Source organism: Drosophila albomicans, chromosome 3 (genome assembly GCF_009650485.2).
Source record: "Drosophila albomicans strain 15112-1751.03 chromosome 3, ASM965048v2, whole genome shotgun sequence".
In the NCBI taxonomy this organism is placed as follows: domain Eukaryota; kingdom Metazoa; phylum Arthropoda; class Insecta; order Diptera; family Drosophilidae; genus Drosophila; species Drosophila albomicans.
Window position 1 is genome coordinate 48875792 of NC_047629.2, and position 26459 is coordinate 48902250.

At 34.8% G+C, this 26459-nt stretch overlaps 1 protein-coding gene across 1 annotated transcript; it reads right to left on the reverse strand.

Moving 5' to 3' along the window:
- Positions 1 to 10: 10 nt before the first annotated feature.
- On the reverse strand, positions 11 to 19566 carry LOC117568553 (probable serine/threonine-protein kinase irlF). The gene is made up of 5 exons (XM_034249273.2): positions 19165 to 19566; positions 2606 to 3249; positions 1572 to 1709; positions 281 to 484; positions 11 to 222 (listed from the first exon to the last, which is right to left on the reverse strand). Exons 2-5 carry the CDS (start codon positions 3171 to 3173, stop codon positions 194 to 196), a joined length of 939 nt encoding a protein of 312 aa, XP_034105164.1. The 5' UTR covers positions 3174 to 3249; positions 19165 to 19566; the 3' UTR covers positions 11 to 193.
- Positions 19567 to 26459: the final 6893 nt, after the last annotated feature.

Sequence of the window (26459 nt, forward strand, 5' to 3'; positions counted from 1 at the left end):
ACAACAACGAAGGCGTTTTCTTAAAATGTTTATAAAAATAGCAATTTATTTTTATGTGTGTATTATGGATACTTTGTTCGAACTGACCTTGCGGCTAGTCAAAAGTTTTGTGTAAAATTATTGCTACAAAATGTTAATGCGCTGTTACTAAATACTTTGATTTACATCGATTGACGATTTGATGACCGTCTGCTTAAGCCTGAGGCGATGTACGACGAGTGCCTGCAAAATATTTTGAGTTAAATGATTGATTGTGGATACTTTGTATATTGTTTATTACCTTTCTCCTTGTGCTTGCGCTCTTTGGTGGAGCGAACACCTCCAGCTGACTGCCTTTCTCCACCAGACTTGCATTTCTTATTCATAACGCGCACCGGTTTGCAATTAGGCTGTGGACTGCCGTCTTCGGATGGCTTCAGTTTGTCCTCGCGAGTGAGCTCTCCAGCAATGCATTCCGACCAGGGGCTCTTCTCGTAGCGACAAGCTGAAATAGTAATAGCAAAATAAACGACTTATGTAAAATAAATGTTAACTTTACTGTACAAATTGGTGCTGTTAGAGATATGTTAAGGAATCTTGTTAGCAGAAACAAAAATCTGACTAAAGTGATTATTAGCTGAAGTTAATTACTATTTAAGTAAGTGATTGATTGGAATTTTGTTACTAAAGCTACTGACATTATTTTATAGATTTATGTTATGTTTATTTCAAAAATTGGAAAATACTGAACATGAATTTTAAATCAAACTTAATTGTACAGAATTTAGACTGCTTCTATCTCTAGAAAAAGCTGTTGGTAACAGGCTAATCAATGTTTTAACAGTATCTTAAATCAGACTTAAATGAAGAATGTTTCCCGAAGAAGTGAGTTAACGTTGACGAAGTACAATTAGCAAAGAAGTTTATAGCGATTTGCATGTTAAATCAATATTAATTTTCTGTTAACAACCCATCGTAAGCTGGAAAGTAACAGCAAAATAATGGATTTATGTTAAAGAAATGTTAGCTTAACTATGTACGTTGTGGCTGCTAAAAATATGTTAAGGAATCTTTTTAAACGAAATAGAGTCTGATAGAATTGATCATAGTTTGATGAAGAAAAGGCTTGTTGTTAAAGTAATTGATTGATATAGAATTTATATTACTAAAGCTAGTCATATCAACAACACAGTAATCCATTTATTTTATGCAAATCTTAAAATTGGAGAAATGGTTTAAATGAATCCTAAATTAGTCATAATTGAAATGCGCAATAAAGAGCATTTTATCTATGTTACATATGACAATATACAAAATAAAGCTTTCTTTTAAATCACACTTAAATGAAGAATGTTTCCCGAAGAAGTGATTTTACGTTGATGATGTATAATCAGCAAAGAAGTTCAATACCGATTTACATGTTAAGTCAATGTTAATTTTCTGAGAGCATCCGTTAACCAAATACAAAAATCAAGGAGGCCCAATTCAATAATGTTATATGGTATGTTAATGCCTTGAGTATGCAACTTAATCAAGGCAAATGCTAATCCGAAACCGACAGTTTCGTATGCTTAAGTATCTCTTTGACTTACCCTTCTTGCAGGCCTTCTGCATGGTTCGAGTGGGCAGACAGTTGGACTCGCCCTTCTTCAGCGATAGAGTACGCGTGCGCATATTGGTCTTGGCATCACATTCCGTCCATGAGCTCTTCGTATAGCGACAGGTCGGTCCTGTGAATGAGATATATATGCCAAACACATACGAATTGTGTGTGTGCATACGTATGAAGTTATTATTTGTTATTCAAAGTAAATGCGACGGCAAAAGTGAGCATCGAAGCGGGCAAAGATAAAGTAGGTAAAGCTTGAAGGATGTCAGTAAACCTTTTTTAAAATGTAAGAAAATTGTTTTAGCTATTTGTTGTGGATATCGTGCTTGATGTCCTACATCTCATTGTCTGACCATTTCCTTTCGCATAATGCCCAATTTCGCAATATCCACAGTCGACAACAGACTGTGTGTGCTGCCCACAAAGATGCCTAATTTAGTATGCGACCACACAGTGAATGAGTGTGTGTGTGTGTGTGCCGGGGTGTGTGTGTGTGTGTGTTAATGTAAAACCTCTGTTAAGTTAGTCGTTTGTATGCGTCACTTGCCTTGGGCGCCAACTACCTTTTGAGGATTTGTAGCCGGAAATAATAAGGACCATTCAACGTATTCAACATACACTAAAAGTATACACACACATGTACGTATCCTTGTATCCTTCTGTATCCTGTCTACAGTACATGTGTATTTTATATTAAAAGCATGAATTTAAATGCCAAAGCAGTTTAGATATTTGGGCCAATTTTGAGTAGGGTATTTCGTATGCTTGTCGACTTTGCTCCCGCTCTCTCTCTCTCTCTCTCTCTCTCTTGCTAGCTCTTATGCTATTCAGACGCTGTTTTGCCTTAATTATAACTGATAAATCTTCATTCTACAGTTGTTTATTAGCCTATTTTGAGTTATGATTTAGTTACCCGGCCTACAACTTGAGCGTAAATCACATACAAATATTAGCTCAAATATATTTTCGATATGCCATTTGCCCCTAAAAGTATGCCACATATTTTTTAGCGCTCACCCTTTTCGGTTGCCTTCTTGGCTCCTGATCTTTTGCCTGTGCGATGCTGATGCTCGCGTTGCGCATGCTGCACGGACAGTTGTCGCTGCTGTTTGCCATTGTTGTGGTGTCCCTGTTGCTGCTGTTGTTGTTGCTGTTGCTGTTGCTGTTCCTCTCCATTGAGCTGGGCGGATTTCTTATAGCCACTGCGACGACCAGAGCCTCCGGCATGCTGCATCTGATGCTGTGCTTTATTTGATTTCTTATTATTGTTCTTCACACGCTTGTTCTGACCACCTCCAACACCACCGCCCACAGTTGACCCACTCACGGGCAGAGCGGATGGTGCAGCTGCTGCTTCCTCGGGCAATGCTTCGCGAGCTGGACGAACATGCACCTCACCCGAATGGGTCTCCATAACCAAGTGGGCACCGTGGGCGAGTTCGGTTAGTGCGATGGCATGCTTTTTGCCATTGCCATTGCCATGATGACCATGGCCATAAATCAACGCTGGCATCAGCGCCAATGTGACCAGCACGAAATGGAGCAACGACGCCCGTGCGGGCGCGGATGTTATTAAGAGATTCATTTCAGCTGGTGCTGCTTGCTACTCTTGCTGCCTGGCAATGTGCTCTTCCTGCTCGCAGAGAATCACAAACGAAAATCTGAAATTAAAATGACAATGCAGATAATGAGTCGACGACCACAAAACGGTAGATAACCTCGTCCGCGAACACTGAGCTCTGCACTTTGTTACCTCAATGTATAAACCAGGCCAACGTGTGCCACTCGTTTTAAAGTGTTCCCTTTCCCAGAAATGAACTGAGCATTTAAAGTGACTCGTTCTACAAAATCACGTTGAGCATACACAACTTTAAGTGAATCTTAAATCGATGTTTAAACTTACATTAGAGACGCGCTGCGGTCGCAGTTTGTCTAGCAAATAATGTTTAAAAGCAACAGTTTTCAAATTCAAGTAAACATTTATTATGCACGCAATAATAACAGCGTGGAAGAGCGTGCTCAAATAACAAATACTTCGCACATTTCATTATGTATATTTTATTCATAAACATGCAAATAAGTATAATGGAATTGAGAGATGTTGTTTTAAGAACCAAGAGGGAATTTAAAGTTTACAATTCTTTTGAAATCGTTAAGAAGATTTAAGTGTAGGGGTCGAAAAAAATTCTTAACTAGAATCTCCATTTGAAATCCAATTACTTTGCAAGACAATTGTGTAAGAAGTGTGTAACTTTAAATTTAAGAATTAAATCTAACTTAAGGTTTTATAAAGCATAATCTTTGGATTGTTTACACATAATTTCAAGTTATATTCTAAGATATTTGAATTTATATTTGAGTCATTGGTCTTAACTTTTGGCTTTAAATATCTCCTTATCTAAAGTTCTTAATTAAAAAGATACATCCTGAAATTGAGTTTCAAGAGTCTAAAGAGTCTATAATCTTGAATTAAAATTTTTTTCAACAAAAATATATTGTTTTAAGATAAAATATTCTTGTGGTAACTTTTTAATCTTAAAGTGCAAATACAGCATAAAAATCTTAAAATGATTTAAGATTGTTTGAGCCCAAATTCTTTCTTTCTTTGTTCTTTTTAAGATCGAAAAAATCTTGATTTAAGATTTTATCAATATAGATTTTTTCTCTCTGTATAAAGTTTTGAATTTATAATAAAACGTCGACACTTAACAATATTTAACACCGACTGAATTAACTTTTTAATAATTTGTGTATTTATATGCAAAGCTCTGATCTTTACTAAGGCTATTTTAATGTTGTTGTCAAATATTGCTTTATATAGACTTTTTAGTATATTAGAAAACTTTGCTGTACTGAATGTACTAATTAATGAAATATGAAAATGAATTTAACATTTAACAGCAATCTCATAATTTCGAAATTTCGAATGCGGAAATTTCATTCATCACATTTTAACAAACTTTTCCCAACTCATTAATCTATCCACTTCCATCATTATTAAGTTTCAATTGATTAAAATTAAATACAAAAATCTTTTGCCATAATTTAATAATTAGCAAATCCATAAATACAGCAAAGTTTTGACTATAAACTTAGGACCTCGTATATATTTTGTGCAAGTTGCCAGAGTCGACATTCAATTTGGACTAATTGCTTTGCTTTATTTGCAACTTTGTGAAATTAAAAGTCAACCGAGCAGCTACTTGAAAAGGCAACAGCAACAGCAAACTTTAAGCCTGGCCATTTAGATTGCAAGTTTACTACCGCAACTGCTGTTGCTATTACTTTTGCTGTTGTTGTTGCTGTTGCTGTTGCAATTGCTGTGATGCTGTGTTACTGTTCTACTGCTGTTGACCAGTGTTCTTACACTGTGCTACAGAGAACGTGTTGTAATGTCTTTGAAATGAAAATTGTAAAATCTAATTGTATCAAATTGTTTCTGCCTCCGCTCAACTGCATTTTCCACAACTACTTCAAATCATTACTCTTGGTTTCTTCTATTTTTAGCTTTCTCTCTCTCTCTTTCTTTTGCACAATGACAGTGCCTCTCTTTCCAGCTGGTTGAGTATTGCAATTTCTTGCATTTAATTGTCATGAGTTGCTTCCGGCTGAGCCTTTCTGCGCCTGGCCGCACTGCAGTTGCCTGAAGGGACACCCTGAAGCTCCTCTTTCTTTCAACTCTTTCTCGCTTCCTTTAGTCATTGCCCATTATACGTTGATACGTGTTGGCAGCTGGCACTTGTGTTAGTTATGCAATTTCGAAGTTGCAGCTAGAAAATTGCTGGATTTGTAAATAGTTTTGATCAAGTCGGCAAATTGGTTTGCTGCAAAAACCCCACAAAACCTGCGCAGTAAATTTTTTAATTAATCCCTTGGAGTTTTTCACAGTCGTAAATTCAGTTGCGAAGCAAGTGAGAAAGCTACGGTCGAGTGTGCTCGATTGTGAGATACCCGCTACACATTTTAATTAATAGCAAAACGGTATGGTAATAGTTTGAAAAAACTACAGATCACAATACTTAAAATATACCAAAGTCTACTGTGAAACACCATCTACCCATAGTGAATAAAAGCAAAGCAGTGAGGTATTATTTTTAAAATATACCAAATACCGCAAAAATACTAAAAATATACCAAATACTATTGTAACTACACATATTAAATTATTATAGGTATAATTTGCTATATTAATATAGTAATACATTCGAAATAGATTGTCAGATAACGCAGATAAAGCCCAATTGCAGCAGGCATAATTTGCCACACAGAAGTATTTCTTAAATGTCTTCTATTTTTATCCGATCGCTATAAAATTCTCAGAAATCGTAAGTATTCTAGTTATTATTGTATGTACCAAAATTCACTACTCTAGCTTCAAAATTACGCTTGTTATCCGATTTTTATTGATTCGCAGGGGCGGGAGTGGGTGTGGCAACAATTTGAAGCAATCTTCATCGGCCTTTGTACATAACAAATGCTGTCCAAGAAAATTATGGCTCCATCTCTTATAGTCTCTGAGATCTATGTGTTCATACGGACGGACAGACAGACAGACGGATACGGCTATATCGTATACTTTTTGGGGACGGAGCTACATCTTCTGCCTGTTAGATACATTTCCTGCCAGCACAAAGTTATAACACCCTTCTACCCTATATGGGTAACGGCAATAAAAAAGTGCGCTGCAATTCGCATGCACTTCATTTTGGGGCAACTGATCTCTAGGCTCAAACATAGACAGGCACTTGCAACAGCGGCGAACCTTTGTCTGCCACACACACTTTAATTGCAATGGGAATGTGCAAGTGTGTGAGTGTGAGTGTGTGTGTGTGTGTGAGGCAGGATATGCTGAACAACGTGCGGCGCATAAATTTGTCATTGCCATTGTGTGGCATTTGGCAGGCAGAAAGCCAGACCAGAAGCGAAGCAAACCGAAGCAGAGCAGAGCGGACCAGAGACGACCAAAACACTCCTAGTCCTTGTCTGACAGTCGTAAAGGGGCGTGGCAGGTTGTTGTTTTGGACAGCAACTACTTTTATTGTTTGATTGCTTTTCGTATAGCTTTTGTTTGATGCGGAGCAGATAACTTGGCCCAGCAGCCAAGCCCATGAATTCTGTGCCCACATATGCGACACCTTATATAGATTCACTATGCCACTGACTTGTCGGTGTCTGCTGTCTGTGTGTCAGTGTGTGTGTGTGTCTGTGCTCTGGAACTGGCAGCTACACTCACATTTAATTGGTTTTTGCATTGCTATGGGCTATTGTCTCTGCTAATTCACGTGCAAGTCATCTGCCCCTAACTCTCTCAGTCTCTAACTCTCTTGGTTCCTGTTTGCTGTTTGTGACGTTATCGTTATCTGGGTTACGACAACAACGCCTCGCACAACGTACAACGTACAACGCACAACCATCTCCATCTCCATCCTGCAAGCCACTCAGTGCCACGCAATGAAAAGAGTTCTCAGTATTTGTGTGTTTACTCCGTAGTATTCCCTTCAATAAACAAACAAACATGAAGCTGCAACGTCAACGTCAAGTTTGTGCCTTTATGATTTTTTGAATAAAATTTCAGTACACACAAACAAATATGCGTGTATTTGCAAAGAATTTAATTTGCATTTATTATAAATATCTGCGACAACACAAACACAAACACAAACAAGTGTTGAGAATTTCGATCAAATTTGTGTGTGGCAAGGATGCTGCAAAATTTTACTTGAAGGATTAGTGAAGCAAACTAATAAACAAAAGCTGCTTGAAAAGCAATTTAGCTATTTATGTTGAAAATTTTTTTTAAGGACTACACAAAATGCCGCAACAGCAGCATAAATGAAGTACAATGAGAAGCTGCCCCAAAAAAAAAAAAAAAAAATGAACAGAAAAAAAAACCAAATAAAGGCAAAAACTTATTTACAACAAACTAAGCAACTAACAACAACAAGGCACAAGAGCCACAAAACATTTCAACAATATGTAGTACGAGCAGTACTTGCAACAAGCCAACAACCAGCAACCAACAACGAGCAACCAACAGCAGCAACAGCAACAGCGGCAACCGGGAAGCAACTGGCAGCTTGAACAAGCCGAAAACTAGTAGCAGCCATTTCACCTTTAAGTGGAAAACTTTTGCTTAGACCCCAAAAAGTAAAACAGCAAACAGAAAATAAGCAAAACAAAACATCAAAAAAGAACCCGAAACCGAAAACAACGCCAAATATAAAGAGGTAAGAGCAAGAAGAAGAGAGAGAGAAGCCCCCAAGCGGCGGCAACTTCCAAAAACTCCGTCTACCTGAAGATGAGAAGAGTTTTTATTTTTAATAAACAAGCTTAAAGTTCTCAAACATTAAGCATCGCATCTTGTTGATGCAGATGCTGTTTGTTGTTAATGTTCTTGTTGATGTTGTTGCTGATGTTGATGTTGATGTTGACCAGCCGCAAGTAATTCCACACCTTCTGGTCAGCTTCGGGTTGTTTTGACCCGGGAACGTCAAAGAGATTCGCAGTTATCTATTTAGCGATTAACAGCGCGAATTAACTGCTTTAAATTGTCAATAATTTATTTTTTTGCAAAAATTATTTCAATAAAAGCATAAACATGTTACGCTTAATTAAGTTTATAAAAATATATGTTTAAATACCCTGCACGAGAGATGGGTGGAAGTGGGTGTAATAACATTGTAAAGGAAGAATGTATATTAAAACTGTTTTCATTCTAAATAAAAACCTCAGAGGACAGATGTGAAAATAATAAGAATTGTTTTAGAAATAATGTTCTAATAACTACATTAGAATTAAAAACAGTTTTTAAAAAAAAGTTTTTAATATATCACACTATGAAATGGTAAATATTATTTAAAAACGTTTTAATAATTTCTTTATGTTTTGAAGCTGGGAATGACAACAAATTAATAACTATATAAAGTTAAAGAGGCTAAAGAGATTCGAAGGAATAATGAACTTCAACTTGTATTAAAATAGTTACAGATATAACATTTTAGAAAATTGTAAAATAAACATTTTTAGGCTTTAGCTTTTAGTGCTAGTAATGAAAAATTTATCTAAGTTTAAACGATTAAAATTGTAAAGAATAAAAATAAAGTTGAAATAGCTTTAATAACAAATAATTACTTTAGAACCACAAATAATAATTATGTTTTATTAGAAAATTGTCAATTAACTGTTGTGAACATCAATCATATGAATTTTAGGCTCTTTAAGTTTATTTGTTTGTTTTCAATCACAGTCTGTATATATAAATATGTATATGAATATTTAATCATTTTATTCATGAATATGAAATATTTTATTTTATTTCAACTGTTTAGGCTTATACATTTGTATATACCTATAACTATTTGTAATCCTTATGCAATTATTTATTATTATAGCTACATTTATTTTTACCCCATTCTTTAGTATCCTATTCGTTAAACTTCACTTATTTATTTATTTTCATTTCGAGCACTAAAAGTTAAGGCTTATAGATTCAGTAATAAATAATTTCTCTGCAACCAAAAATGGGTTTAATTACATCATATTAGAAAATTGCTCAGAATAAAAACAAATGAATAAACAAATCAAGTTAAAGAGGCTAAAATACAAATGAATGATGTGCAAATAAAGTTGAAAGAGTTAAAGTAATAAGTAATTTATCTAAAACCAAAAATGGTGTTAATTACATCATATTAGAAAATTGCCAAATTAAACAAAACCTTTCTAAGCTTTAACTTCTCCAACAATAAAAACTAATAAATAACTATATAAAGTTTTTAAAGGCTCGTTTACCCTTCTCAAAAGCTACTAACGAGCATTCTCATCAACTCACTCACTCATGCTCTCATCCAATCGCCACATCTCGTAAAGCACTTGAAGTGAAATGAATTTTATCTAGGCTATCTGGGCAACGAGCAAACTCCATCACTTCTTCGCTCTTCACATTCAACTGTCCAGTTTGTGTTACACACAACAACAAAAACTGAAATAGCAACAGCAGAAAAAAACTGTTGCATACTAACAGGCGCCTGTCAGACCCCCTCCCTTGGGCCATGCCATGTGCGCAAATACGTTGAACCCAACTTAAATCGTGACGGCTGTCCCATGAAATGTTAAATGAAATTAATGCTTGATACGCAATTTCAATTAAAATGCCCAACACACACACACACACACTCACATACATACGGTGTTACACATGCACAATTCACACCATAAATAAAGTCAGTGAAAGTCTGGGAAAAAAGACACCCAAACACCATCCCGATTAAATCGCCCACAGCCCATTGAAGCATTCACGAAACTGATGTTAATTGTAATTGTAAGTTGGGTTCACAGACGAACAGTTCAGTCATTCGATCCAATTAAATGTTTTGTTCGAGACACTCACAAAAGTCAATTAGCCGCGTGTGTGAAATGCAATGAAAGAGCAAATATTAAATAAATATACAACTAACTTTGTGCGAGCCTTTTAACTTTAAATCATATTACTAATAACATCACGTAGTATTAGGCTAATTGATGTTTGCATACAATGCACACGCAATTGGCTTTATCAGCATGTCTGCGCATCAATAATGCCCCGGCTAATGAATACAATTTCGAAATATATATAAAAATTTCAATTGGATCACATATGAACGCATATTTAAATCAACAAACATTAAACACAATAACAACAACAAGAACTACATACAACAAAACAAACATAAATAAAAGCACCGCCATGTGTGCGCATTAATTTGGACAATTCCAAATAAAATTGAGACCGTTCCAAAAACACAAAATCAAATAAAACACGAAAAATAGATTTTAATATGCCGAAGCTGAAATGCTCTAGCGGAAGTTTATGTTTGATTTATGAGCAAGATTTGTTGCTGTGGTTTAATTAAATATTTTTTAATTTAATGGCAAGATTTTATACTTTATTATTACTTTTTTTAATTCGACATACATTTGAAACTGGCTTCCTTTCAAGAGCTCAAATAGCACATAATATACATGAAGCGACTCTTTTTTATTCATTAGTTGATATTTGAGTCGATTATTTTTATAGTTTAATTTAATATTTATGAATTTTGTGACAATATTCTTAACTTTATTATTATTTCTATTGTTTCGTTATAGATGTTAAACTTTCCTCCTTTGAATAACTCATTCAACAACCTTTCACTAAAGATCGGCTCACTTAATCTTTACATAATAAAACGACTCAATTTAATTACTTCATGAAATGGTAGTCTTAAGGTCTAATTAAAAACTTGAGAGTTGAATGCCAAGACTCTAATTCAATTATTTCGTCATAGACTTGAAACTTCCTTGCGTTGAAGAACTTATTCATTAAAGATCGCATCACACAATCTCCATAATCTTCATCATTCACTGCTTGATATACGAAACAATAAGTTTGTTAGGTTTAACTTAAAGATTGAGAATTGAATACCAAGATTTTATACTTTATTATTACTTCAATTATTTCGTCATAGATTTGAAACTAAGCTCAAGCTCTCAACAAAGATTACATTTCATAATCTTCATAAAGCGACTCTTCTTCATTCAGTACATGATATACGACACAATAAGTTATAACGTTTAACTTCAAATTTAAGAATTGAATGCCAAGATTCTATACTTTATTATTACTTCAATTATTTCGTCATAGATCTGAAAATTACTTCCCTTCTAGAGCTCATTCAACAAGCTTCCCTCGAAGATCGCTTCACATACGAGTAATCTGCATAAATTTACGCTTCTTCATTCACTGCAGTGCCTGACACAATTAAAATGCCCATCGGCAAGGGTATCAGCCGAGCATTGGGGAAATGTTTTAAATCCGAGAAATCATGCAGTATCTGACATTTTCATGCCGCACGTTGCAGCAACATCTGGCGAGCATGTGAAGCTGCCAGAGCATTTTGCTTTCGTTCGTTTCATTTCAATGGCAATAATTGAGATAATTTATGGGTAAGTTGACTGCTGTAAAATTGCCCTGGACTGTCTGACTGACTGCATTCAAAATCCAGCATAGTTGTGCTCTATAAGAACTCCCGGCTTTGGCATTCAACAAGAACTGAAGAACTGAGGAACTGAAGAAGTGTTGGCAGGCGTAACGGCAATTCCACTGAATAAATTATTCAAAAGCATTGCAGCAATGCATTTTGCATCTCTCTTCTCTGGTATTTTTTTTGTCAAGTTTCGAGACATGTGTGAATGCAATTGAGGTCTGGGTCTGCGTCTGGATCTGAGTCTGCTAAAGAACGGATATATCTTTCATTAGTGCCAGCAATTGCAATTGGTTTGCTTCACTTAACTAATTGACGCCTGGACGTGGTTCAAGGCGAACATGAACGAAGGCAACGCAACACAAGTGGAAAGTCAAAGGCAAAGGCAAAGAGCACCCAAAACGAATGTATCAAAAACAATAACAACTTATAATGCAATAAATAATTGAGTGAACATGGGAGTAAAGCACAACAACAACAACTGCTGCCCAGTTTTCCAGTTCTCAGTTCTCAATTCTCAATTCGCAGTTCCCAGTTGGAAAACTAATTCTGCCTCTGTTGCTTGTTTCCTTTGGGTTGCACCTGGACAGCGCCGAGCGTCACGTAGCTGCCCCTGGACAGCATCACGTAGACGCTTTGCTTGCACAAATTGTGCAAAAATATTTTGCTTTGATTCCGTAAAAGGAATTCAGCAAGAAAGCAAGTTGCAGAACTCCCAGCATTTGACTATTTGACCTATTCGGTGTGAGATTCAGTTGAATAAGGATGGAAGAATGGAAGAGCAAATATGAAATACACTCGAGCACCCAAAAAGCAAGTTATTTATGGATTTTATTATTCAAGTATAACACGTCGCAGACGATATGCAATTTAAAACAATTGAAAAGGTGACAAACTCGAGCAAAGTCTGCTGGACTAAGAGATATGCTAAGGTGTGACTCAAAGTTTCGAAAATGTTTTGTACTATCTTTATGAAATTCTCAAAAGTTCTTTAAAATCATATTTAATGATGAGATATTAAACGTAGACTAAGATATATGGTAAGGTGTGACTTTGCTGTTCTCAAAGTTAAGACAATGTTGTCGATTATATTTTGAAATTTTTAGAAGTTATTTAAAATCATATTTAATCAAAATATATTAAACATGAATTAATTTACAAAATTTTGTTTACTATCTTTATGAAATTCTGGAAAGATATTTAAAATCATATAATATTTAATGATGAGATAAAAAAAATTGTCCTTTGCTTTCTAAAAGTTAAGGAATTGTTGTTGACTATATGTATGAAATTTTAAGAATGTATTCAAACTAATATTTAATGATGATATATTAAACATGAACTACAAAATATGCTAAGGTGTGACTTTGGCAATCTTCATGAGACTTTCAAAAATCACTTAAAATAATATTTAATGAAGCATTGTATATTGAGAGTTATGCTCTTTTTTTCAACTTGCTTAAAATTATGAAAATGTTATTGGCTATATTAATTATATTTTCAGAACCGACCTAAAAAAAATAGTAAATGATAGTATATTAAAAATTATACTTATTGTCTGCTGTTTATAAGTCGTGCTACTCTTGGTTTATCCTTTTGAAATTTTCAGAACCTACTAAAAATAATATTAAATATTTATATATATATATATATAAATATAATATAATATAAATAATAAATTATAATACTAAACGCGTTGTGTGTTTAGCATATTTTGTAAACTTTATTTTACTATCTTCAAGAAATATACAGACTTCGCTTAAAATAATATTTAATATTGATTATGCTCATTCTCAGCTATTTATAAATTCTTTTTGATAATTTCAGTAACGAGATAAATAGACCGGAAGTAATTTATCAAATTTTTATCTTCCTCTGTGCTGTGTCAATAAAAAATAAATAAACACTCTTCCTTGCGTTCCATCATGCCCTTTATTTTCCTGTTTGCCACTGATTACAGAGTGTGCAAAGTGACACAAAAATAATTTGCATAGCTGTGCTCGATGAAATAAAATAAGTGAATCTTTTTGCCAAAGATATGACACTTCAAATTGACAATCAGCAGCAAAGAATTTTACGCAATAAAATGAAATTATTCTGCATTTGTATGTTGTGGTTGAGGATGAGGTTGGAAGTGTTTCCTCACTGACTTTTTCTCCACCCATCGAAGTTCGATAACCTCTGCCGAGTTAATTTTCGAGTTCATTTGATGGAAGATTGAATTACTTTATATAAGTATTTTGTGTGTGACTTATTTTGCTGTCAAGCAAGCAGGCGAGTGAAATTTGTTTTACTTTTGCATTTTAAATATTTGTTTACCTTAGCTAGCTGATTGATTGATTTTTCCGCCTTTCGCAGTATATATGTTATATGGTGGTATATTGTACCTGCTCTTATCCGAGTCGCATTCAACCGTGGTTTCATTCCTTTGCTTCTTTTCTTTATATTCTTTATTTATTTATTTTTTTTTTTATATATTTTTTTCTCGCGCATATTGAACAACCCCATCAACTTATTTACGCTCTGTGATTTCTGTGTACAGTTGTGTTGGGTTCAGTAAACACGACTTGGCACAAAGAAAACAATTGTGCGGCAGACCCCCCAAAATAAAAAATAAAGTGTTTTCTTAAATGCCTTAAGTTAGTGCAAATCGAAGACGAGCTTCGAGAATGGTTTGCAAATATAAAAACGAAGTTCATATGACAAAAATTGGGGTTTTTAATATCTTGAATTCATTTCAAATAAAGAAACTAGACAGTTGTGTTTAATATTGCTTAAATTGTGGTAATATATAGACGAGCATAGAAAGTTTCTAATAGAAACTCTATTTTCTACAGACTACATAGAAAAAAGATGACAATTTTCTTAAATCATGATGATATCAACAGTGAAAATAGTTCTTTTAAGAAACAAGCATTATGTTTTGAATTTGGACAGTTTTTGATTCTAAACTAAGATTGAAGTTAGAAATTTTGTGTGAATTTTAAACTATGATAAAATATTGAAATCTTGTTGCCAGAATTGCCAATCTGTAATTCGTTTTTCAATACTTTATTTATTATGATTGAGAATTTCTCAAGAATGACTCAAGATTTCAATTCTCTTTTTTAGAACGTCTCTTATTCAATGTATAAATAAATATAGAATGATTGTTAAAATTGAATATTTAAATACCTTTAATTAATATAATATAAAATAAAAATTACTAATATATGTAAATGAGGATGTAGCCTATAAAATAAGTTCTTTAAATTCATTAAATTATTTTGGTAATATGAAAACAAAATCACTCAGTCTGACTTAAGATTTTGATTCTTTTTTCTAGAAAGTGCACTCCATGAATTTTCATATTCATTTTTGATGGATTAAGGATTATAGATTTTAACTAAATTAGAAATTACCAATTAAAGTAGTCTATGATATATAGGGATATATAATATATATACATATACATAAAATGTGATATTTTAAATATATTAAATTGTTGCAAATACAAAGAAATATGAATATGAATATTGAAGATAATGAAGTTATTTTTTATACCATTAAGTGAATTAAAATAAAATAGAATTTAAATATATAAATGTCTCGTTTAAAATTTCTTAAATTGTTGTGATGTCACGACAAGCTAAGCAAGTCTTAGATCTTCCGCACTATGCAAATATAAATATGGAACCAGCCTATGCATATTATGTTGGCCTAGAATTACACTCACACACACATATACACATACACAGACTGAGAGCTGGCTTGAGGGCGTGTCGCCGCCCCGCTTGTATGCAGCTAACCAAGTTGTGTAGTGCCATTGTTTACTCGGTCCAAGCCCGCAGCCCGTCTTTTTTTCGGCGAAACTATTTGTGGTCACAGAACAATTGAAAATTCACAAAGGATAGGCAAAAGAACGCTTGTGTTTTGGCAATATCCTGGCAGAAAAGTCTGAGAGAGTGAGTGAGTGAGTGAGAGCGAGATGTAGAGAACAAAACCGAGTACTATGTACATTCTTTAGCGACAATACTATACACAACACTATGCACATAAGTATTGTGCCTTTTAGCCAGCAGCTTCAGCAGGTCCTGACCCACTCATATTACCAATTGGCTTAGCTGTTTGTTGTTTGCCCCCGCCACACTTTTATTGTACTACCAGCTAAAAGCACAACACACACACACACACACTCAGAGACCACATAATATCCCTTCTCTATCTGCACACACATAAACACATGATATATGTGTATGCTCCCGAAAAAAAAAGATGAAAAAAATAAAAGAGAAAAAAATCACTTAAGCTTACCCGGATATTAAATTCAGCTAAACGTTTAAAGATTCCGCGTGAATTCACGTTGTATAAAAGTACGCTAAATGGGTAGCTAACTGTGTGCTCTGGGGTTATGGTTTTTGTTATTTATACCCGCTACCCACAAGGCAGAAGGGTATTATAACTGAATGTAACAGACATCATACGATGTCCGTATGAAACCCTGGATCTCAGAGATCCAGCTTATTTTGTACTCTTTGGTATATTTTCAATGTAATAGTAATATTATATATACCAAATATAGTGTGTAGTATATTTTAGTATTTATATTAATTCGGTATATTTTCAGAACAATACCGTATCAAGTATTTTTTTGGTATATTCGTATATTTTTGGTATATTTTCAGAATAATACCGCACTGTTTGGCTTTTACTAAAATATACGCTTTGAATATTATGTATATTCAATATATGTATATTTTATTTTTTTATATTTTAGTATATTTCATTAAATTTTGAATGTAATAGTACATCGATATACCAAATATAGCCCTTGGTATATAGAACATTAATTTAGTATATTTTCAGAATATTACTACACTGTTTTACTTTTATTTAATATGGCTGGTATTTCACAGTCGAGCGTGATCGACTAAATTCGCTTTGAATACAAAAGTACATAGAAATACCAAATATAGCCTTCGGCATATTTCAGTATATTATTGATATATTAATTTGGCACATTTTCCCAAGAATACCGACCGCTCTGTTTTGTTATTATTCAATATGGGAACCGGGTGTCTTACAGTCGAGCACACTCGACTTTAGGTTTCTTATTTGTTTTTTTTTTCGGTGGATCTAATGCATTCGAGTGTAAACAACGCATTTACCTGTGTGTATGTGTGTGTAAAATGGCACACACTCTCGCTGTTGGCAACCCCATTAAGAGCAGAGCTTCATAGCGTTGTTGAAACGACACAAATTTTCTTAGTGGCAAAACAGGTACGCAAAAAATTGTGGCAAGGTTGTGTGTGCCTAGCTGGCACCCTGTATATATGCGTTTCTTTTGTTTTCGCCACTCATGTTTCGAGGCAGCAGAAATTTGGGAAACCATACAATAGCCTACTTGTCCTTGCTTGACACACAAAGAGCAACTCAGGCTATCGCTCTCTCTCTCTCTCTCTCTGTCTTTATCTTTGGGTCTCTTTCTCACAAAAGACTCGTCGAAAAGTCAAGGGGCATTTAGGCGAAAAGACAAAGCGCCAGTTTCTTTCATTCACCTCACAGTTTCGCTCTTCACCAACTTTATATAACTTTTGAATTATACAAATAATGCGGAATATGAGCTAACGTGATCATATAAACGCGTACAATGGCATTGGCTTAAGTTTCAATCGAATGAAAGTGCAGAAAACACAATTTTTTTTTAGGTTTTGTTTTTTTGTTTTGGATTCAACACCAAAAACTGCAAACTCACTAGAAAAATAAAAGAAACTAAAAAAAAAACATACACACAATGCGCGTGATAAAAAGTGTGTTTGAAACTCAAAGCAAAAGTTGAGCGAGAAAGAAAAGAAAATCGAGGCAAAACTTAAGATAAACAAGATTCTATGTGCAGCACAAATGAAACCAGTTACGGAATGGAATTGCGTCTTACAGTAGACTATGAGAGTCGATTGCATGGCATTGCAAAAAAAAAAGAAAAAAGAAACAATTGCAAAGAGATGAAGTTATTTGCGTGCATTGTTGCAACAACATGTTAATTAAGTGGCAGCCAAGTCGATGCGTCGTCGTCGTCGTTGCCTGCATCAGATAAAGACATTATAAGCAAAAAACCAAGATGTCGTTGCCGTCTAAGATGCAGTTGCATTTACAGTTGCAGTTGCAGTTGTCTGGAGTCTCTCGTCTGTCGTCTGGTTTGCAACTTTCCCACACATCTGAATATCTGTCGCAATGCACTCGTGCACTTTTTAGCAGAGACTTTCACGTACAACCAAAATCTTGCCGTGACAGCCAAACAACCTGACAATCAAAACAACCCGACAACAAAACAACACACGAACAACAACAACAACAACACCTGAACAACATCACAGCTACACAGTCTGACAGACAGTTAAAGAGGCGTTGCTATGATTGCCAAACCACTTGGCAAATCTTTTCAACTGCATCTTATATGTAGTTGATGCTATGGTAATTCGATTTGTTGACGTTCAAGTCGCAGTTGCGCGTTAAACAAGTCCACTGACTTATACTATGTTTAACCCTTTCCGCTAAAGATATCAGCCGAAGTGCGCTATAAAGATATTACTTTGCCTGCTCTTATATAGTGTGACGATAAGTTGTATACTAATAATATAAATATATCTGGCTTTGGGTTCACTGCAAGTTCACTAGTTAAAAATAAATGCGTATAGTAGGTTCTTATAAAGCAAACTGAGGAATTTGAAAGCAAATTTGTAGATAAGGAAGTTGTTCTAACATAATAATATTCACCCGTTACTCGTAACTATCCTTAATCGGATCAATTAAAAATACATCTATTTTAATTCATAATTTTTTGTAGTTGCTTTCATTGTGACTTTTGCAATTAAGAACACATTTTCGAAGTATTCCATCTAAAATTTCCAATCTTAAGCAATAAACGATATCAAACTATATTAAAAAAATCATTTTTTTTCAGTAAATATACTTTTGAATTTAAAGGAACATATTCTTTAAGATCTGAAGCCAGAAAGAATCTCTAATTATATTAATAGTCATAATTTTTTCAGTAAATATGTATTGGTAGATTCTATTTGTGGATCCTATAATTTAAGGAAATTTATTCTGTGTATTCTTTCTAAAATTTAAGATATTGACCCAGATAGAAAATCGAATTAGATTAATAACAAACATTACCTTTCAGTAAATATGTTGGGACAGATTCTTTTTGTAAGGCCTTTGGAATTTAAGAAAATTTATTCAAGTACCCACAAATTTTGGATAATAAGCAATAAAGAATCTTAAATTAGATCAATCAAAATTGCTATATAACTTTTATGTTTTTTGTAAATTAATATTTTTGAAAAGAATTTCTTAGAATAAATATATTGACAATATATTGCGGCAACGATCACGAGTGAATTTTGATTTCACATATTTCTTGAATCTTTTAAAAAATCGTATTCCGAATACTCTAAGGACCACTTATAAAACGATCTGCAAGTGTATTCCGCTTTCGGCATGCCAAATATTTGTAAATTAATTCTTGTGGTTTGTTTTTTCTTCTGTATTCCTCAAATTCCGTAAAGAAACAGCTCAAATATCTTTGAAAGTTACCTTGTGCTTGTTGTTGGGCTGCAGAACGTGTTGACTGGCTGCAGAGGGTAATCAACTTGATTTCAGTAGATTCGGTATTCGGTATTCGGTATTAGCTGGAATTTGCACTCAATGCCGCAATCGACCACAAAACACTCAGTCAAGGATTTGATTTTATGCTGCGCGCGCACACAACGAAACAACACAGAATAAAGACACAAACACAAGAAGAAGAGACCTCAAGAAGGTGCTCTAAGGTTAATCCCTGAAAATGCGTCGATAATGAAAACTCAATTGCTGATAGAATTGTGAAATGCTTTGCTTTGCGTTTTCTTTTCTTCAATTTTTCTTCTTAATTTTTTTTTGCAGTTGAATACACACGCGTTTGCCCGCTGGCGCTGCCGATCGACACTGTCCAGAGCTCTGCGAGAACTGAGCGGTTGTGAGTGTGGTTGCTGGTGGCGCAGCAGCAGCAGACAGAAAGCAAGCAAGCAACAAGCAACACTTGAAATACGAGAGGCAAGAAAATAACTCAGCTTGCGGCACACACACACAAACACACTCAATGCGCGCGTACACTGAGCGAAAATGCCAATTGAGTTTGCGTCGAGTTTTGTCGGTCATCGATATCGCGTTGCATCTATCTATATTTGTTTTTGTTTTTGTTTTCTCGTTCAAGCTAATATATGACGGTTTGGCTCTTATCAATAACTGACGTACTGACATTTCACATTTACAGTATTGTGGGGCAACAGCAACGACGACAACGAAGTTGCGTCTTAACGCGGCAGCTGTCGTGGCAAGCGCCACAAGCGTCAAGCACAAGAGCGTCCCTCTTTTCCCGCCCCGTATGATTGATGACAACTGAATGCATGTCATTTCAGATAAGACGAAAAAGCAATATAAACACCAGTTTATATAAGCATTAAATAGCACTTCTACTCTCTACTCTCGACTATATCAACTCAAACATACTTTACTGTACCCATACATATACATACATATATATCTCGGATGTGTGTACAACATAATCAGCGCAAGCACCGAGAGTTTATTTACAATTCTATAATAAGAACTGAAAACTTGAGATTTTAAGCACGTGATAGGACGGCGAACAAGGAACCAATTTACAAATAAAAGTCTGCTTAATGCAGCAGTCTTAAATACCATTACATTAACAACGACTTTACGGAATTAAAATGCAAATAAGCAAATAGGGCAATATATTTTTATTTTATTTGAAAATAACTGGGTTACTCTTTACACGAATAACTGAAAATCTATATTATTAATTGTAATGCATCGAAATTACTTTTAGTGTAAAGATGTAAAATTATTTGTAGTGGATTAAAAAGTAAACGCTTTCAGCACCTAAACAGTTTTTTAATATACATATATTGAAAATAATGTATAAATAAAAATAATATTAATATACGACAATTTGTTTATAATAAAATGCAGATAAAAGAACAATAGGCTTAACTGCAAATAGAGGAGAATCGATAATTAAAAGAGATTATTTTAATATTTTTATTTTAACGACAATTTTACATTTGAAAGTCTTTTTGAAAGACTCTTCCAAAACCTATTAGTTAACACTTTCCGTCTTTACAGTTTACTAACATACTGTTAATAACATTAGATGTTATGTATACATATTTATCGGCAAACATTTTGTAAAGTGATCTGTTATTTTCGTAATAGTCTAATGCTATATTTACGTAATTCCTGAGCAAAGTAAATCCATTTATGATTAACCAGCTCAATTAGTTAACACGGTATACCATTACAGTTTACTAACAAACTGTTAATAACAGTGCATGTTACATTCTGTCAAAAAGTTTACAAAATTTATTCTCCAAATAAATACAACCAGCCCATTTGATAGTTGAAGTTTTTTGAGAATTCTTTTCTTGTAATTTTCTTAGTTAACAGTTTCCGAATATACAATTTACCAATATATGTTACTGTTAATAACAGTGCATGTTATATTCCTTGAAAGAGTTTACCAAAAATACATCCGACAAATATCAACGGTTCATCAAATCTTATGAATAAACAAACTATTGAAAAAGTACTGACTGCAAAATTTATAGCATAACAAATCAGAAATTCCTTTTGTAGTAAGTCGCTGACTCGCCAGCTTATACTTAGTCAATTTTTGAGGTCATACACAGCAGCGCAGTCAGCGGTGCAATGTTTATAAAGAAATAAGAAACAGAGCTGAATGAATTTGTCGTGTAGGGCGAGCGAGCGAGTGAGCGATAAGCCGAGTGACTTATGAGCGGTCAAGAAAGTTTCAATGTAAACAAAGAGCACACAAAAATTGTGTAACAGGGCACACAGAGAGGTTCGACAACGACTCAACCAGATCCATACAAGAATTCTTGTGATTGAGAAACGAGTTTTGAGTGAAAATGTTTTTTTTTCTTCATTTTTTGAGTGTGTGTCAGAATCAAGTCAGTTTTGCAGACACAGAGCCAGAGAGCTGGACAATCGAGCTGGACAATGTTTTTCGAGAAAAGCAAAATGAAGAAACAATACGAAAAATTGGATTTGTATGCAGACATGGATGACGAAGACGGAGACGGAGACAGTCTCAAGCAGAAGGCAGACAGTGCAGTCGTTAGGCAGTCGGGTCAGTGGAATGGAAGACAGAAGAAACAGAAAGACAGAAACAGAAAAATATCGTTGCGTTGCGTTGCGATGCATTGCACATGCTTGCATGCTCTCTCTATAAGGTGGACATAAATACCCTTGCACAGTGGGGTACATGTGCGTAGTTAGAGATTGTGTGACAAACGCTCTTTTATGTAGATGTGTAGATACTATTTGGTACTATATGTAAATAAGTCTGCTGGGTTTTCTTTTTGCTTCTTCTCTGTTTATTTTTCAGTTATTTTTTTTTTCCTTCATTATGCATGTGTGTGTGCGTGTTCGTGTGCCTGACCAGGCAGTTCTGTTGATAGGGAAGGAAAGAGGAAGAGAGCTGCGCGGTTTTCAGACAACCCGACAAGATTTGTTTGTTTATGTGCAGAGTTCGCGTTGCCTCAGCAAAGACAGTAAACAACTTGGCTCCTCTGGCTTTAAATACAATTCTCATATTCTCATATGCTGTGCTTCAGTTTTTTCTTGTTGTTTTTTTTCTCAGTTTGTTTTTTTATGCTTTGCTTTGCTGCGCATGAGCTGAATTCACATTCATCTTCCACTTTGCTTTGCTTTTTTTTGCTTTTTGTGTGTTTTATCAGCTAACAGTTCTGGACAGCGCTCTGTCACTCTCTGCGCCGGCGCACTGCCTTCCTCTCTCGCTCTCTCTCGCTTACGCTCTCCCTCTCTCTCTCTCTCTCTCTAGGTTTTGCTCTCTGTTTTGCTGGGAAATTGTATCTCAAAATTTCTCAGATTTTCTTCTTTACTTTGTGTTGCTATGCTGCTGGCTGCGTTTTTTTGCTGTTGTTGTCTTTTCTTTTCGCTGTCTGTTTTTTGCTTTCCCCCCCCCCCAAAAAAAAAAAAACCACCCACTTTGATTTTCACGGGGATTTTCTGGCGTTTTGCCGTTATTGATATGTGCTCGTGTCAGGGCTTAAACAGTGCAATGACCACTCTTAACTCTTGGCTAATGCAACTAAACAAAGCCACGTCCAAGGCGCCATCCATCTTCTAGACTTTGTCTACTACATACCGCATACCACACTCTTACTATAGTATATACTATATACCATACTAAGTAGTTAGAAGCATGTGTAGCGTCATGCGATTCAATAATAATTTACTTATTTCCGATAATGGCATATGGACAGTGCAATAACTTACGACAGCGACTGCAGCGTCATGTTCGAGATGACGATGCTGATATGCGATACCAAATACCCAATGTATGAATGAATGGTTCGATGGATGATGGGATAGATGATGCTCTTCTCATAACGCCAAGCAAAACCCCAAGCAAATGTCGCACACATGACGGGCGACCAGCGATGCGATGCGGCACATAAATTTTCGCAGACTCACAATCAAATTCAATTGCAACATGATACTGGCGACACGTCGAGTGAAATGATTACACATGCGACACAAGTATACGACTATGTCTCTATATATACATACTACTATATATTTTGTTTTTCCATCTTTTTTTTTTATTTCTTTCACCATATTTCTACTACATCTGCGTCCTCGATATTAAAAAGTTATACTTACCAAAGACGGACCCAATACCAGTTCCAAAAGTGTCTGTCGTCTGGCTTTTACTCAGCTCCATCCTCAGTTCCGGCAGCCGAGGCAGCAGCAACAAATGTCAAGTATCAAATTGCCAGTTCTGCGAATTGCTTTGCATACGTGCCATAACGATACATGCCAGACCAGCCAAGTGTACGCTTCTAATTCCCAAATGGTTTAAGCGTTAACTCCTTTCTATACGCTGCTACTTTTTGCGCTCGCTTCGCTGAGGTTGATTTTTTTCTTTTTTGTGACATCTCAGTCTCGGTTTCGGTTTTGGTGTCGTCTTCTGTCTGCTGGGATTTTGCAAATGAATGTTCGATGACATCTATATCAAATTGTCTCCTGCTTATCACCTGCTTCTACTCCTCTTCTTCACCTGAGTTATGGCATTCTATTATTTTCAAATTAGTGCAGACTTTTCCATCCTTCCACACACCCAGTTTTTCGCTCATCGTCGTCAACGTCAGCAGTGTCGTCGGCGTTGGCGTTGGCATTGGCGTCGAGCAACTTTGTAACGTGTTAATTTAATTATGATTAAGTTGAATTTGCTTACGCCCCTCTGTTTTTCAAAAATCCTCCGCGCCGCCGCCACAATTCCCCTCAATCCCATTCACCAATTCCCTTCCCCCGAATTTTTTCGGTGTTGTTTTTTATCCACTCGGAAAGCCGCCGGTTTCGCACATATGGCCCAACAGTTTGTCAAGAAGACCTGTGCAAGGGTTTACGGCGCTTTAATTTGCTGCCATCATGCTTTACCTTTCAACTCGACACACACACACATTCATACACACTTATATACGCCCACGCACACTCGCACAACCGCACACACTCACTTGAGTTTTCCGGTATGGCATATGCAACCCTTGTCGTTGTGCACGCACCTAAATACACACTCTACAAACGCACACACACACACACACACAGTCGCATACTTGCCCGCATATATGAAATTATAAGTAATTGGATTTTTCTGACCAACATATCCTGTTAAGCTTTTTTTCCCAACGCTTTCCTTTTGGGGTTTTTCATTTTTGTTTCGTTCTTTTTCTTTTTTTTTTTTTTTTTGTTTTGGCTAGCTAAGTGTTTATCCCAATGGCTTAGCCATGGCCGTGGTCCTGGCTCAGGCTCAGGCTCTGTTTCTTCTTTTGCTGGGCCCTTGTCCTTCATGCGAAGCCTAAACAAAACCTTATGAAATTTAACTTACTTATTTAGCTGGTTATTTGATATGTCCATATGATATATCATGTGAATTACTTTGCTTAATGCTGCAGAGTAGGGTCAACTTCAAATGTGTGCGAGAGCAAAGCGTTGAACCTAAGTGGGAGCTTATATAGCCAACGACAGAACCTTATGAAGGTCATGGATTTTGGAGTAAAAATAGACCTTTTAAGCGATAAATAAATAGCAAAAGTATCAGTATCAATGATTTAAGGAAATCTATTTTAGGAAATTTGCAAAAGTTTATTTAACTTATTTTTATCCATTTGGTATTTTAAATTCAAGGATTTTTAAATTAAAGCTATGGAGAAGACTATTTTCGGAAATTTGTAAAAATTTATTGATTTATTTGTTTATCCATTCGATATGATGGATTCAAAGATTTCCTCATTTATAAATTTTTTGAAATTAGTACTTAAAAGATTATGAAGTTGTATAATATTATGAATATTTCTTTTCATTTCTTAATAAACCACAAAATGCAATAATTCAAAATATTGTCAGAATATTTGGTTAGAGAATTATAGTTCTTCTTTTGAAGAATTTTATAATACAAGTTTTACATTTATCTAATTTAAAATTTTTAATTAAAAGATTATAGAATTTTGAATCCAATCTAAATATTTCTATTGCAATTCTAAATAAAATCTTATTGATTTAATGAGCAAACTTTTAGAATAATATTTGAAAATTGTTCCTGAGAAGATCCACTTTATATATAATATGTAAGTTTCATATATGTATGTATATTATACATTTATTGATAACTTTAGCATTCTTTGTCATCATAAGTATTATCCTAATATTAAGAATCTGTTTCCATAATGAAGGAATTTATGTGTTTTGAAAATTTCATAATAAAAAACAATCGAGTTATCCACATCATATCATAATAATGTCTGGTGACTTATTGTTTATTATTGAAGGATTATAATGCTTTAAAATTATGTTATTCTAAATACCTCAATGCATTTCTAAACAGAAATTGCATTTAATGGGCAACCTTTTAGCTACATACTATGTATATCTTATAAGATTATTGATAACTTATGCAATATTTTGGCATCATAAATATTATCACAATATTAGGTATATGTTTCCATAATGAAGTAATTTATGTGTTCTGAAAATTTCATAACAATCGCATCATAAACACTCGAGTTATCCACAACAGATGATCTGAATGCCTGGTGACTAATTGACTGTTATTGAAGGAAATTATTGCTTTGAAATTATTTTAAATACCTCATTGCAATTCGAAATACAATTCATGTATTTAATGTGCAACCTTCTAGTAACATATCTGAGAATTGTTCATCACATATACAAATGTATATTAGAAGATTATTGACAACGTAAGCAATCTTTTAGCATTCATAATTATTGTCATAATATTAAGTACCTTCTTTCATCACGAAGTAATTTATGTGTTCTGAAAATTTCATAACAATCGCATCATAAACACTCGAGTTATCCACAACAGATGATCTGAATGCCTGGTGACTAATTTAGCCTGGGCTGAAGCACAGGAGCGAAGTCCCTGACAAGAAATTTACCACATTGTTTATGGCCTTTTTGGCATTTTATTGCTTTCGGGGACTGTCAATTGCATGCCCCAAGGACACACCTTTATGATAGCTTAACGAGTTGTAACCGGACCTTGGCTTTCAAGCGAAATGCAGGCACCAGTCAACCGAATTAGCCATTATGCACTTTAGCTAACGTTTAGAGTGGAAGAGTGGGAGGGTGAGAGAAGGCAGAACATAATTTCGACCACAATAATGACTAGCCAAGCAAAGAGGTTTCACTGTACAGAACTACTTCCACTACATACTTCGTAAAGACAACCGCAATCAAGTACACGTGCTCAGTATTAGGTT

Excerpts from the sequence above, each read along its gene's own strand:
- LOC117568553 (XM_034249273.2), bottom strand. The coding sequence starts at position 3,173 with ATGAATCTCTTAATAACATCCGCGCCCGCACGGGCGTCGTTGCTCCAT. Across the intron at positions 485-1,571 it reads GCAGAAGGCCTGCAAGAAGG|CTTGTCGCTACGAGAAGAGC; the intron begins GTAAGTCAAAGA and ends TTACTATTTCAG. Across the intron at positions 223-280 it reads GCGCAAGCACAAGGAGAAAG|GCACTCGTCGTACATCGCCT; the intron begins GTAATAAACAAT and ends AATATTTTGCAG.